At 39.9% G+C, this 15,942-nt stretch overlaps 1 protein-coding gene across 1 annotated transcript in view; it reads left to right on the top strand.

The window, feature by feature from the left end:
• erf (Ets2 repressor factor) overlaps positions 1-15,942 on the top strand; it is a 92,204-nt gene that overhangs the window by 64,119 nt on the left and 12,143 nt on the right. The window contains exon 2 of the mRNA XM_034160669.1: positions 8,835-9,069. Within this exon, the coding sequence (XP_034016560.1) occupies positions 8,835-9,069 (235 nt within the window). The remainder of the gene's footprint in view (positions 1-8,834; positions 9,070-15,942) is intronic.

Raw genomic sequence — 15,942 nt, 5'->3', positions numbered from 1 at the left:
GGTTAAAATTTTAACCAAACTAATTTCGGGCAAGTTATTTAAATTAACGTCATGTCTGAAGTTTTATAAAGTGAAAATATCAGATATATAATAATAATAATAATAATAATAATAATATAATTTTGAAGGTTTTAGTGTGGACATTGTGTCTCCACAAAGTGCATTATAGGTAACCTCAGTACATTCACAACAGAAGAAATGCATTTGCAATGCTGTGATCAGGCTCCACACGGACAACAGCATTAAACCCTTTGTGTATTGTACCTAAAACTCTCGTGAATATATTCTCTGGGTTTATAGACGATGTTCTTGTGTTTTTATGTAAAAATGCCAGAAGAAGCTCAGGTTGATTCTCTATTATTTTCAATTGGAATCATTGTGAGCTGCATAGCTTCATGTTCTTTAACATCTTGCTTTTCTCAAACACTGACTGTCCTCTTTGTTCCAGTGGGGAAAGTAAGTATTGACCCCCTGCCAGTTTTGCAGGTTTTCCCACCTACAAAGAATGGAGAGGTCTGTAATTTTTATCATAGGTACACTTCAACTGTGAGAGACAGAATCTTAAAAAAAAAAATCCAGAAAATCACATTGTATGATTTTTAAATAATTAATTTGGATTTTGTTGCATAAAATAAGTATTTGATCCCCTACCAACCAGCAAGAATTCTGGCTTTCACAGGCCTGTTAATTTTTCTTTAAGAAGCCCTCTTATTCTGCACTCTTTACCTGTATTAATTGCACCTGTTTGAACTTGTTACCTGTATAAAAGACACCTGTTCACACACTCAATCACACTCCAACCTGTCCACCATAGCCAAGACCAAAGAGTTGTCTAAGGACACCAGGGACAAAACTGTAGACTTGCACAAGGCTTGGATGGACTACAGGACAACAGGCAAGCAGCTTGGTAGAATACAACAACTGTTATGATTATTTGTTAGAAAGTGGAAGAAACACAAGATGACTGTCAGTCTCCCTCGGTCTGGGATTCCATGCAAGATCTCACTTTGTGGGGTAAGGATGATTCTGAGAAAGCTCAGAACTACATAGGAGGACCTGGTCAATGACCTGAAGAGAGCTGGGAGCACAGTCACAAAGATTATATTGGTAACACATGATGCTGTCATGGTTTAAAATCTTGCAGGGCAGCAAGGTCCCCCTGCTCAAGCCAGCACGTGTCCAGGCCCGTTTCAAGTTCACCAGTGACCATCTGGATAATCCAGAGGAGGCATGGGAGATGGTCATGTGGTTAGATGAGGCCAGAATAGAGCTTTTTGGAATCAGCTCCACTTACCATGTTTAGAGGATGAGAACAACCCCAAGAAAACCATCCCAACCGTGAAGCATGGGGGTGGAAACATCATACTCTGGGTGTGCTCTTCTGCAAAGGGGACAGGACGACTGCACCATATTGAAGGGACGATGGATGGGGTCATGGATTGTGAGATTTTGGCAAACAACCTCCTTCCCTCAGTAAGAGCATTGAAGACGGGACATGGCTGGATCTTCCAGCATGGCAATGACCCCAAACACACAGCCAGGACAACTAAGGAGGGGCTCTGTAAGTAGCATTTCAAGGTCCTGGAGTGGCCTGACCAGTCTCCAGACCTGAACTCAATAGAAAATCTTTGGAGGGAGCTGAAACTCCAAACCTGAAAGATTTGGAGAAGATCAAATGTTTCTGTACCAATTGTTAAGCTCTGTTTTTCTAGGGGATCAATTGCTTATTTCATGCAATAAAATGCAAATTAATTATTTAAAAATCATACAATGTGATTTTCTGGATTTTTTTTTTCTTTTCTTTTTTTTTCTTTTTTTTTTTGATTCTGTCTCTCACAGTTGAAGTGTACCTACAATAAAAAGTACAGATCTCTCCATTCTTTGTAGGTGGGAAAAACTGACAGGGGGTCAAATACTTTTTTTCCCCACTGTATATATAAGATGTCTGAAATTCAGTTTGCGTTTCTTAAATTCCACGCATCTTAAACATCTATATTAATTTTATTTACACATCAAAATCATAAGTCAGCACTGCTTTATTTTCCAAGACCTGCGCCTCATGGTGACACTGCTATTACGTAGAGAGTTGAACTTCGCAGCTCCTCTCAGCTGCTTCACTGCTACATGTTATATAGTAAACAGGAGCTTCCAGCAGTGGGCAGGAGGCACAAAGACAGAAGTGCTGACTCATTGTTTGGGTCTGTGGTCGTCTTTGATGCTACCAGAAGCAATTCAGCTTGTTAGTTACAAGTGTACCGGAGACAATACTGAAAGTTATCGGTTAGCTGTAGCTTCCAACAAAATTTTTTTTGTGTGGTTTTATCGGTTTAGCTTCATAAAAGATAACTTTTCAGTTAGCTGATTATCTGTTATCGAAGCTAACTTTTTGGTTAGCCGTGCCCACCACTGCTTGGTGGGTAGATTGCGCAACGCTCACTACCACTTCACATTTGTTGCACAACATTTATGCGTGAAAGATTTTTTTTTTTTTGAACATTTCAATATTTTCTTTGCGCATTTGCACACGCCAGCGCACATCTCACATTCAGTCAACACCCGTTAACGACGAGTTTACTCGCCTGCATGATAGTGCGTGGATCAAAGTCATGCAAGTGTCAGAGGGGCCTTAACAAGAAGTCGTTGCTGGTCAGTCAAATTCCATCCACACTGAATCTCTCTGGATTTGTACTTAAAACTCTTCTGGCAAGTTTCTCTAGTTGAATCATATTTTGTCATGTTTGTCGTGACTCGGGCATTTATTTTTAGAGCTAAAAGCTTTTGTTGCTAGGAGACTGTCTTAGGAGAAGGGCGAACAAGGGAGGGACAGAATGAAAGAAAAAGAGAGAAAGAAAGATGGCAGTGGTGTTGAGGGGGATAATGTGGAATCTGTGAAAGCTGAATGACAAACAAGCTGTGAGTCAGCAGACATGCCCGTTCACACATGTAGTGCGCATGGTTACTATTCCTGTGTTTTCTGTTGTGTATGTGTGCACTGCACACCCACGCCTGAACCCACGTACCTCTCCAACATAACCTGTTGTGTGTGTGCAGCAGAGAATTATTAGCCTGCACACTCACATTTAAATGTGTATTTTAACATGTACCCCAATTTTACAGTGTTCTGTTTGTGTCAGTAGTGACAGGAGACTTATTGTGTGTATGAATCACATGCCTGTTAACCCTAACCCGTTAGTAAGCCACCTTAAAATGGTTGTCAACTATCACACCCAGCATGTCTGTCTTTTGGTTTATTCCTGAAGTACCATACGAGATCTGATAGCAGCATGTGGTTTATTAGTCACCAACACCAAGTCTGTTTGTCACCTTTTTTTCTTTGTTTGCATGCATTTTGAGAGATTTTTGGGCGCATTAGCTGCAGCCTTCAGTCAGAAAGTGTCGTGAAATCATTTGAAATCTAAGTGTGCGAATTTGCAGTCACTCAAAAATCATTTGAAGGAAAAGATCCTTCATTATCTGTTGCGTATCAAGGACAAGATGTGCATGTTCCATTTCTGAGGCGCTCTCATGGTCATAGGATAAAAAAAACAAAACAAAATACATCAGAGATACTTCACAGTCCACCAGGGCTGCAAATAGTGATAATAAGCATTAATCTGATCATTTAATTTAGGTTATAGAAAGCCAGAAATCCGTAACATCCCATTTAAAACCCACTTAAACTTGTTGTTCTCAAAGCTGTTTAGGCCAGTTGTATCAGTGTAGATCAGTTAATCAGTGTGTGTAATTCTTAATGGCAACGTATTACATTTTTCCATTTGTATAGAGCCGTTAAATGCAAAGGGAAACCATGTGCTAACGTCTTGTTTGATCAGTTGTTGGTGCAATTTCAAACCAGTCAAAACCAGTTTATCACCAAACAAAATAAATCTTTGTATTTCACAAGTCACTTAATCAAATCCATCGTCAGTTTTCAGATCTGTAATATTATACTAAACAAATTACAGTAAAGTTTACACATGAGTAAATGCAATGTACTGCAGACTCGTGAAAAACACGTGCATCCCAGAACCAATCATGTTAAAGTCCCTGTAGCTTTATGTTGTTGTACAGAGAGCTAATTCAGTCAGATAAAAATGCAGCCTGCTTGTAAAATATGCCTGTTGGGCACCAAATCGTTGCAGCTTGAAGTTCTTAAATATATATAAAGGGAATAATGATTTAGTCAACTGTTGTGTGGCTTCATTATTTAGCCACAAGTTGATTTTTACAGTGTTTTTCAGATGTTGGAAGCAAACTGTATTTGCCATCTTAGCAACTGCTCCTGTCACCATGAAGTTAGCCCTTAGCTTTTCTTGTAGTGCAGCAGCAGCGTCAGGGTTCTCGCCAGCATTTTAACAGTGTAACGGCCCATTACGTTGCTGCATGAAAAATTACACTGCAGTTGGGCCATTACACTGTTTAATGGTGTGTAGCAGGAAAATTAGCATTTCTGATGATCATCAAACGATTACGAGTCCACAATCAACCTACAGAAATTAACTTTGTTTTAATTCATCAACCTCAGTCAAACCCATTTAAAGATGTCAATCGTGACTCACGTTTCTGTTGATTAAAGTCACTACTGTTGTCCGTTATTCCAGGCAAGAAAAGAAAATCAATCGTCTGCCGTTTCGTTCCGGAGTTTTTTTTCCTGTTCCTCATGACGTGGCTTTTCCATGGGACTAGTACACGAAGGTTCTCTGGTGTGGATCGTTGTGCATATGGGAAAAGTGCTTGGGGGAGAAGTTCTCTGCAGCTGCTCAAGTTCTCCTGCAGTGTGACTCGCACCAAGCTCTGGGGAAAGAAGTCTCCAACAGCCGCTAATGTTTTCCTGCAGCGTGCCCTGCACCAAGAGATGGGGGCAGAAGTTCTCTTACAGCCGCTAAAGTTCTCCTTACAGCAAGCCACGCACCAAGCGCTGCAGGATAGGGGTGAGCGGGGCCAGCTTTCCCCTGAAGATTTTTAAATTTATAATTTTTAAATTTATATTATTATTAATAAAGTTTACTCCTTTCATGTAATCCTTTGCGGGAATCTTGAATCGCTCAGTGTCCGACACAGGCCGTAGCTGCGGTGCTTTGTTGCCACCGTTTTTGGTTTGAAGGGCTATTCCGCAGAAAATAAAACGAGAAAGCCGACTTGGTCCTTTTAGACGGAGGGAAAAGTTCAGTGCAGGCTTCGCTTCCTTCAGCCATGATGCAGAGCTAGCTAACATTAGCTGCCTGTCTGTAAACAGAGACAGAGGTGCACGCCAGGGGGAAGGACGGCAGCGGCCGCCTCCGCTCTGCCTGTCAAGAGTTCTCATAAACCGCTCATATCGTAGGGACGGTACAAAGCAAAATTGTAGTGGTTTTGATACTGTGGCTTTTTCATACCGTGAAACCAGTTATCGGCCCATGTCTAGTCAGGAACCATACATGCACAGGCTTGCCATGAGCTCACTGCTGCAGTAACACTGGAATCACTGTCCACAGTCAAGTGAGTTTGACTTGACTTCGGACTGAGAGGCTGCTGTCCATGAAAGAAATCCTTACTCCGCAAACTGATAGCTCATTTTGTAGCTGTTCTCATGGACAAAGAAGAAAAATCCTTCTGAAGGAATTTACAGACATATGTAATACAATAATACTGCAATGCTGAAAGAACAGTTCAATGAAGTCATTGCAAGCCCGATAATATCGTGTCATTCACATCTGTGTGTGTGTGTAAACTTTTTAAAGACATTAAACAATCTGTTCCACCCCCGTACAGTTTAAATTAAAATGTACACTCAACAAAAATATAAACGCAACACTTTTGGTTTTGCTCCCATTTTGTATGAGATGAACTCAAAGATCTAAAACTTTTTCCACATACACAATATCACCATTTCCCTCAAATATTGTTCACAAACCAGTCTAAATCTGTGATAGTGAGCACTTCTCCTTTGCTGAGATAATCCATCCCACCTCACAGGTGTGCCATATCAAGATGCTGATTAGACACCATGTTTAGTGCACAGGTGTGCCTTAGACTGCCCACAATAAAAGGCCACTCTGAAAAGTGCAGTTTTATCACACAGCACAATGCCACAGATGTCGCAAGATTTGAGGGAGCGTGCAATTGGCATGCTGACAGCAGGAATGTCAACCAGAGCTGTTGCTTGTGTATTGAATGTTCATTTCTCTACCATAAGCCGTCTCCAAAGGCGTTTCAGAGAATTTGACAGTACATCCAACCAGCCTCACAACCGCAGACCACGTGTAACCACACCAGCCCAGGACCTCCACATCCAGCATGTTCACCTCCAAGATCGTCTGAGACCAGCCACTCGGACAGTTGCTGAAACAATTGGTTTGCATAACCAAAGTATTTCTGCACAAACTGTCAGAAACCGTCTCAGGGAAGCTCATCTGCATGCTCGTTGTCCTCATCGGGGTCTCGACCTGACTCCAGTTCGTCGTCGTAACCGACTTGAGTGGGCAAATGCTCACATTCACTGGCGTTTGGCACGTTGGAGAGGTGTTCTCTTCATGGATGAATCCCGGTTCACACTGTCCAGGGCAGATGGCAGACAGCGTGTGTGGCGTTGTGTGAGTGAGTGGTTTTCTGATGTCAATGTTGTGGATCGAGTGGCCCATGGTGGCGGTGGGGTTATGGTATGGGCAGGCGTCTGTTATGGACGAAGAACACAGGTGCATTTTATTGATGGCATTTTGAATGCACAGAGATACCGTGACGAGATCCTGAGGCCCATTGTTGTGCCATACATCCAAGAACATCACCTCATGTTGCAGCAGGATAATGCACGGCCCCATGTTGCAAGGATCTGTACACAATTCTTGGAAGCTGAAAATGTCCCAGTTCTTGCATGGCCGGCATACTCACTGGACATGTCACCCATTGAGCATGTTTGGGATGCTCTGGACCAGCGTATACGACAGCGTGTACCAGTTCCTGCCAATATCCAGCAACTTCGCACAGCCATTGAAGAGGAGTGGACCAACATTCCACAGGCCACAATTGACAATTGATCAACTCTATGCGAAGGAGATGTTTTGCACTGCATGAGGCAAATGGTGGTCACACCAGATACCTACTGGTATCCCAATAAAACAAAACTGCACCTTTCAGAGTGGCCTTTTATTGTGGACAGTCTAAGGCACACCTGTGCACTAATCATGGTGTCTAATCAGCATCTTGGTATGGCACACCTGTGAGGTGGGATGGATTATCTCTGAGGTGGGATGGATTATCTCAGCAAAGGAGAAGTGCTCACTATCACAGATTTAGACTGGTTTGTGAACAATATTTGAGGGAAATGGTGATATTGTGTATGTGGAAAAAGTTTTAGATCTTTGAGTTCATCTCTTACAAAATGGGAGCAAAACCAAAAGTGTTGCGTTTATATTTTTGTTGAGTGTATGTTATTTAATGTAACTATTTGAAAATTAAATTAACTTAAACCTAACTAATAATCCAGATCAGGCAGATTATTGGCACCTAATGGAGCACATGCTTTTAGGTGTGTGGGTGTGTGTGTGTGGGTGTGTGTGTGCTTGCATTTAATTCTTTTGTCTGATGTCAGACTTCAGCAGAATCTCTAACCAAATGTTGGTGAGGCAATTATTTTGGGGGGAAAAACTTGAACAGTATCCTGTAATACTTAAGATTGCAAAGTTTTGAGACCCTGATCAGAGATGATGTAAGAAAGCTGTTTAAACTTTGCCTGCTTTGCCAAGTTCCAGCAGTGGTAGTCTGTCAGCCTTCAGCATATCATTGTTAACAGTTCACTGTCAATGCTACGCAGATACGGCCGACTTTGTTGAGTGTGGGAAAGTGATTGTAACCTTGCTATTTAGGATAGTGGGTTTTCTTTGCAGTTGCATAAACACATGCAGAATTTGGCATTGTTATATTGTGCCCATATGTTTCCCCACCCTCAGCATTCTCAGCCTGATTGCCAAAGCACATCTGGTCCTAATGAGGTGTGTGTGTGTGTGTGTGTGTGTGTGTGTGTGTGTGTGTGTGTGTGTGTGTGTGTGTGTGTGTGTGTGTGTGTGTGTGTGTGTGTGTGTGTGTGTGTGTGTGTGTGTGTGTGTGTGTGTGTGTGTGTGTCAGTCAGTCAGTCAGTCAGTCAGTCAGTCAGTCAGTCAGTCAGTCAGTCACTGTGCCTGTGCTATTCAGCCTGGCCTTGTGCTGGAGCAGTGTTGAGTCTTTTACTGCCACCCACTGCTTTACAATACAAAGACTTTACTTTTAACGGTTGGATAATGGTGTGGGTGTGTGAGCGTGTATACTAGTTATAAAACCCATAGCATATATTTAGTCTGCAGATATGCCAAGGCCTGTTAATCTGTCTGTTTTAACAGTGCTGATTCTCCAGCTTTGATGAAGATAACAGTTTTGATATGGCTCCAGTCTGTGGGAACAGACTCCTCTGTAAAGCTCATCATTAGTGCAACAGCAGGAAAAACTGATCTTAACCATTTGATGGTTATTTACTTTCCAACATCACCATGACTTGTATTCATTCCTCCCATCTTACCTCTGCTAACCAAAGTTTCAAGCACAGCATCAAAAATTGCACTCTTGGCCTTGTTCCATGTGGAAAGATGTTGATATGCGTCATTTGTAAGTTGCTCATGGTACATGCCGTCTTCAGGGACTGTAAGGACCGGTTTTAGATTCATAATCGGGTGCAGTTATCGTACTCTTTACATTTTGTTTGTTGACCCTGATACCAAAAGTGTCCGAGTTATCAATCTACAGTTGCACAGAGATAATTGCTTTAAAATATCGGACAGGGATACACTCATTACCTCCAGTTTATGGATCATTCTTTCTCTTTGCAGGGTTCGCCTTCCCGGAGTGGGCTTACAAGCCAGAGTCAAGTCCAGGCTCTAGACAGATCCAGCTGTGGCACTTCATCCTAGAGCTGCTGAGGAAAGAAGAGTACCATGACGTCATCGCTTGGCAGGGAGACTATGGAGAGTTTGTCATTAAGGACCCGGACGAGGTGGCCCGCTTATGGGGGGCCAGGAAGTGTAAACCCCAGATGAACTATGACAAGCTCAGCCGAGCGCTGAGGTGAGACTACAACTATGCTCATCCTGTGTGATTGAGAACATGTCCTTGTAGCTTACCTGACATCATTCACTCATGCAGGACATATGTGGGCTGTAATCATGTGTGAGTCTTTTTAAGGAACTGCAAATCCCCAGCATTATATGCAGTTTTACATGCTTCACTGCAGTTTTTTTTTTTTTTTTTTTTTTTTTTTGTAGAACTCACATGGCACAAAGGGTTTTAAAGTTTCACTGAAATGAGTGAGGTATTGTTTGCCGTATTTTTTTTTAAACCCAAAATTGGGGAAAATAAACATCCACACAATCAAAAAAAAAGATACACCAATTAAAAACATACAATAAAAACACAATCGAAAACTATAAAAGAATTAAAAGGACAGAGTAAATTGACAAGAGTAAACTTAGCAGACCATGGTTTAACAATGTTTTCATGAAATAAGAGATTTCTTAAAGAATCAGTGGTGCCATTACACTGAAATTCAATAGATAATTTACTAAAATTAGAAAAACAGTCCAATGGCTTATCGCCCTGTGACATCAATTTATCCGGTAATGTGTTCTTAATGATCTCACTGTTTAAAATATAATGTGAAAGGAATCTAGACTGGATTTGTTGCACAGGAGATCTAGTAGACAAGGCACTATGATTTAAGCTGTACATAATATTGTTTATAACATCAACCACTGTAGGGATTTGTAATGCGTTTAACAAATGTGAATAATGGTGCCTAGGAGTGGTTTTTAGTAGGCTTTTTCCCACGACACAAACTTGAGTTTTCTTTAAGCCAAAATTAAACTGCCAGTCATCAGCGTAACTCGTGCAGATATTAAGTGACTGGAGACCTGGGGCAGTTGAACTCAGTATTGTTACATCATCAGCATACACACGTGTTGACTTTGTAATCGAAGACTCTAACACCAGTATTTGTATTTTGTAAACTGATTAGCAAATCATTAACAAAGATATTAAAAAGCGATGGAGATAACAAACTTCCCTGCTTCATACCCTTAGTTACATGGAAAGAAGGGCTGACCCTGTGATTCCATCTGACACATGCATAGCTATTTTTATACCAATTTTGTAGAAATAACAAATACCCATGTGGGATTTTATCATACAATTTAAACAGGAGACCATCATTCGAAATTGAATCAAGACACTTCTCTGCATCTAATGAACATATATAGACAGGTGAACCGCGATTATTGAAATATGCTATGGAATTGTTAATAAGAGAGAGCTAAATTTGTACCTAAACCTTCTCTAAAACCAAACTGAAAGTCTGAGGGCACAAAGTCCGGCATGAGTAACATTTTGGCAATTTTTGAGAGAACAGAGCTCAAAGTAATAGATCTATAATGTTCTGACAGACTGGGACCGAGTATAGGTTTTTTAAATACAGGAACTATTACACTTAGTCTAAAAATATCAGGTACTACACCATATGATGACATCACAGAAAATATATTAGCTAACTGGTTACACAAAGATTTGGATAAACCATTGAATAGATGTTCAGATGTAATTCCATTGAGCCCTGGGGCTACCCCTTTATTTAGCTTCGGGATTAGATTTTTCAAATTATCCCCTGTGATGCTACAATGGCTAGATTTATCAAACCTATGAAGTTCAGCTTTTCCTGTAACAAAATACTCCACTGAATCAGTATTAGGTGATTTATTAATACTGTGAGACATTATACCTTTATAGTAACTGACAGAATCCTCAGGTCTAAGTGAAGACTGTACAGAACACTGTTGCTGACATTTAAGTTTATTCCAGAAACCTTTAATATTTTTTGTATAATACAAATGATTAAGTGTATCTCTAAGTACCTTGTTGTCCATGTACCTTATACTAATGCCCCGAAATACTTTAACACTTTTGAGAATCTCAAACACTGGACCATGTCTGGGCCTACCAGCATCAACCCAGAGAGACCACCAAAAATGCTTTTTATCTCTAATTTTGCTGAGTTCCGGATACCAGTATGGTTTAAGTTTAAAAACCTTTTTAGGAACACACCCAGCCTCCTTAGAGGCACTATGCATGGCATTAACAATAGTAGTAAGCCTATCATTTACAGCACCTACAACATTATGCTGAGCAAATGACAATGCATCTAAATGCATTAATGTCAGTATGTGTGATGCATATCAGCTCAGTCTCATTATGTGTCTGTGCGTGCGTATGTGCGCGCATGTGAGAGCTCACTGCATCCACTCCACTCTGACACTGTCAACAACTCATTGCTGGGATCATGTCCTGTGGGAAAATGTTTCCCTTAGAAATCCAAAACATCTTGTAGATTAGAGATAATCGGCCTCCTTCAGTGTAATAAATTCCTTTTCTGTAGTTACCTTGTGAAGACTTAATGCCATGTTAGCGCGTTGCCCGTGGGGATCCGCGGGCTCTAGATTGGGTAGTGTTTATAAAATAGCTAGCTGGCATTTTTCAAGGGTGGTAATAAATTAAGCAAACCTTGTATAATGAGTTGGAATGGCGTGTGAGTCCAGAATGTTTTTAGAACCTTAGACCTCAACAACTCAGCCCTTTTATTTCCTGTTAATTATTTTTTATGTTAATTTGCTGTCTTAATGTATTTATAAGTTGTTTAGGTTCTTGTGTCGTCATGTATTTTTAATGCATTTACAATTGTATTATGTACTTACATTGAAGTTGGTAAATAAAATCATGCACACAGTCAGTCACGCTTTTAATATAAAGATTTACCGGCACCTGCTGGAATGGTGTGTTAATCCAGAATGTAATTAGCAATGTTAGCTAATAGCCGTAGTTTCTCAAAAAAAATATTAGTCCTATCAATGATCCGTTTTGGCGCCATTCACCCTTGACCCAAAATACATAAGCATAACAAACAGCAAATGTCAGCTGTCCCCAGTCGCACACAGAGCTTTTTTTTTTTCTGCATTCTGCTGAAAGCATGTGCTTTTAATTTTTCGCGCACACAAACAGAAGTGGTGGTGAAAGACATCAAAAGCAATACTCTTTTCACTCATGGTAACGGCAACATGACACTTAAAACTGGCCAAACCAATTGAACTAAAAAAAAAAACAATAAATCAGTAACACAAACAACACTGTTAAACTAACATGAACCACAATAACATTTAAAATCCCGAACTCCCATGGTGCATTGCAGCACAATGTCCATTGTTTACTTGTTAGCTAAAATTGCTAATTTCTCCAAAAATATTAGTCCTGTCAACTTTACGTTTTGCTGCCATTTATCCTTGACCCAAAATACATAAGCACACCAAATGGCAGCTCTCCCCGGTTTCTGAGTGATCAAAGCCATATACACACACACACACACACAAGCATATGGAGGCCACTTGGCTATTATAATGTAGATGTGTTTTTGTGCAAGATATAAAAAGGTCATTTCAAATATCGAAACTCAAATAGTGAAAGTTGTGATGAGGACTCTTGTAAATCTTTCAAACGAGTTAGACCTCTGCCACATGCCGTTTTAACATCTCTGGTCTTCTTGAAGGCTCACGTGAACATTTTGGTCCTTTTCTCATTAACACTGTTGATCTCCGATTGATTGATTTATATCTTTCTTGTATAATTCCAGCTTTGTGATTTGACTGATGTTTGCTTAAACTGTGGCAACGGGTTTGCACGTGCACACCTTCACCCTCTGTGGAGCACACGTGGGTTGCTGCATTTTTATTTTTTTTTTAGCTGTCAGTCTGTTCTCTCACCTGTGTTGATGAACATGCATGGAGTGAGTCATCAGTGTCACCTCCTGTGTTGTAGGATGGTGTGGCTTATAGTTTGCCATTATGGTAACTAGTTACACTGCCTTATCACCACATACATGCACTCGCATAACACTTGATTATATGTCAGCCCTCCTCCAGTCCATCTGTCTTTTTTTTTTTCTCATTCTACCTTCTATATACAGGTCTGTAGCAGTGTACGTTTACAGCCTACTTAACAGAACTGATTTCAAGATTTAATACTTTTTTTGATACTTTATTTTCCTAAGAATTTGTTGAAGACCAAACTAAATTTTTGGACAGTTACAATGAACATGGAATGAAAATAATTTATTAATGAAACCAGATCTGGTTTTCCAGATGCAGAGCGCTTCGAGTGGCTAATGGGGCTATTCCACAGAGTGCCGTTCCTTATGGTTTAATCTTGAAGAGCAAATCGGGCAAGTTTTGAAGCATCATAGTATCTTCTTGATCTATCTTTGTCAGCCTTGAACAAACTTGATATATGTAGTTGCAGCCATCATCGGCATCGGTTTTGAAATCAGGATGAAGTTTTCGAGCTGATCAAAAATTTCATCCCGATTTACTGGCACTTCCGGGTGTTCGTAGTCAGCTTCAGTCATGTTCAGATGTCTTTAAACAGTGTATTCCTAGTGAGTACAGCTTGAAACCTGTTTGATTGTGCTCCATCTGGGTTAAAAATGAAGCAGAAGTGATGTTTGTTCTGGCTGGGGGTGCAGCCGGGCACAGCTCCTTACTTTTGTTTTCAAACAGTTGCCAGGTCTACAGTTCATAAGTCAGCCAATTGCCAGGTCCACACTTTATAAGCCAGTCTGTTATGAGGCAAGCTGGAGTAAGCTGTTTCATCCTGTTCTTGCACTGTTTTTGGATTGTAGGCAGTCATAATAGGACAGTGCTCTATGGAACAGGGGTGTAAGGGGCTCCAACTGGTATTTCCTTCTCAAAGGGATGAGGGATGTCTGGTCAAAGGGAAGGTGGTGTTTTGGTCTGAACCTTGTAGCACCTTTGTTTTGCTTCAACACTCCCTTGTAGGGTACTCACCAGGATTTTTTGTTTGTTTGTTTTTGTTGTTGTTGTTGGTTTTTTTTTTTTTTTTTTGCAGAGTATGGGGGGGAAAAAAATCACCTTAAAAAGCCCAGAGTTTGGGGCACACTTAAGTGGCGCCTGGTGGGGGACCTAGGAGGGCAAAGCCCACCTGAAGCTTTTGCATCATGGCCTTAAAAATGACCTCCTTTGTCAGTCTAAATATACCAAGTAGCTCTGGAATTAACTTAATTAGACCATGATATTTTTACCTTTTGCATACCATGTTTCCAAAATGTTTGACAATCAGGTATTTAAGCTCATAACACCCAAATCATGAACTCACAACATTTATTGAAACTGAAACAGTTACATGTACATTTCTATCATAGATTTGATTAAAGAATGCTCAGGCAGTAACATCAGTTCTTCTTCAAAGTTGAGCAGAGGTTCTATTTTCACCCTTTTGTTTGTGAACAGCCTGGAGCCCACACTTTTTCATATATTTTTATGAAATTTTTATTGAAGATTCTTATCCTGATAGGCAAGAACTGATTACACTATATAACACAATTTTTGTTCCTGGCTTCTAAGTGTTATATTTCAACTGCTTATGTCTAAAGTCTATGGAAAAATGACTACATTCAGCACAAACTTTGATTTTATTTTTTTAACGTTCTAGAAAGTTCTAAAAGTTTCTTGAAATTTCTAGATAATTCTGGAAACCTCTAGAAAATTCTGGACAGTTCTAGCAGTTAACGAATATTCTAGAAGACTACTCAGTAGTAGTGAAGGCAAATCGAGAATATTCTTGAAAACAGACAAATTTCAAAATATCATTGTCCTGATCACAGAAGCAAAGGTTCTGTGGAATAACAGCTATTTTCTATTTATTTAAGGCATAACAGGTTAGGAAAACACACTGTGTACCCAGGAACAAAACAAAAATAAAAATTTGTTACATAGTGTTATACTTCCAATGTCACAGGTCAAAGGTCATAGTCAGGAAAATCTTGGAAAAATAGAAAAACCCCTATCTTGAACATGAATGAATTTTCAAAACTTCATAACTCTGTCACAGAAGATCTTTCATATTTGAGAGTGTTATGTAGGATGGTATATTTTATCGACTGACAGTTTGATTCAGATTACAGATTTTGTGGCCATTTAAATTTAACACTGAAAACCCATGTAATGTATATTTTACATTATATCTTAATCAAGCATGCCCCAATCACACTCATATTTGAAAGTGAGGTGCAGACTGGCACTCAGTATCGCCTGACAGTTTGATCCAGAGCTGATCTGGATTGTGTGGACATTTGAATTTAATATTGAAAGCCCATTTGGTGTACATTTTACATATCATCTCAATCAAAAGTGCTTCAATCACTCTTTTTCTGGATTTACCTACACCACCAAAATTGAATGGATGTTCCAGTTTTATGCCTGTTTGTCTTGTCTTCCAGATATCAGTCAGAGACCAAGTGCCAAAAAGCAATGACAAATTGGGCATAGCAGAGATGACCAATGTTCTGTGAAAATTATCTGAAAAAGAATTCAGAACGGAAAAGTTGGGAAAAGGTCCTTGACAACACCACCAAAAAACATGAACTAAATACGTACTCCTGACATTTGATCACATCTTATTTAGTTTATGAAAAGCCACTTCTGACAGGACTTTGACCTTGAAAATTTTCCCGAGGTAAAATTTTGTGGAATTGGAAACTAGTGTTGGCAGAGGTTTGTGCTCTGAGTCACCATTGTTTTTGGGGGTAAATGATCGTTTCTCTACATTGATTACACACCCTGCAGCAGGTCTGTCATGAACGTTTCTGCAGCGCGGCTTTGCTTTGAACCTTGAATCAATCGAAGCAGTGATTCGCAGATCGAAGCAGTTGGTTCATTGTTTTATTTTGCTTTATCTTAATTTTTCCCTGCTAAAATCCTAAAAAGCATATGTCTGTGAGTAATATTTACCTTTTTTATGTTGAACTGACCTGTTAAGGTCTTCTGAAGCAGTTGATGTATTTTATAACTTAAAAACGGGACAGATACTAACGCGTTAGCATGTCTATGG

The sequence above is a fragment of the Thalassophryne amazonica genome, chromosome 20 (assembly GCF_902500255.1).
Source record: "Thalassophryne amazonica chromosome 20, fThaAma1.1, whole genome shotgun sequence".
NCBI classification, from domain to species: Eukaryota; Metazoa; Chordata; class Actinopteri; order Batrachoidiformes; family Batrachoididae; genus Thalassophryne; species Thalassophryne amazonica.
This window is presented reverse-complemented; position numbering and strand designations above follow the sequence as displayed.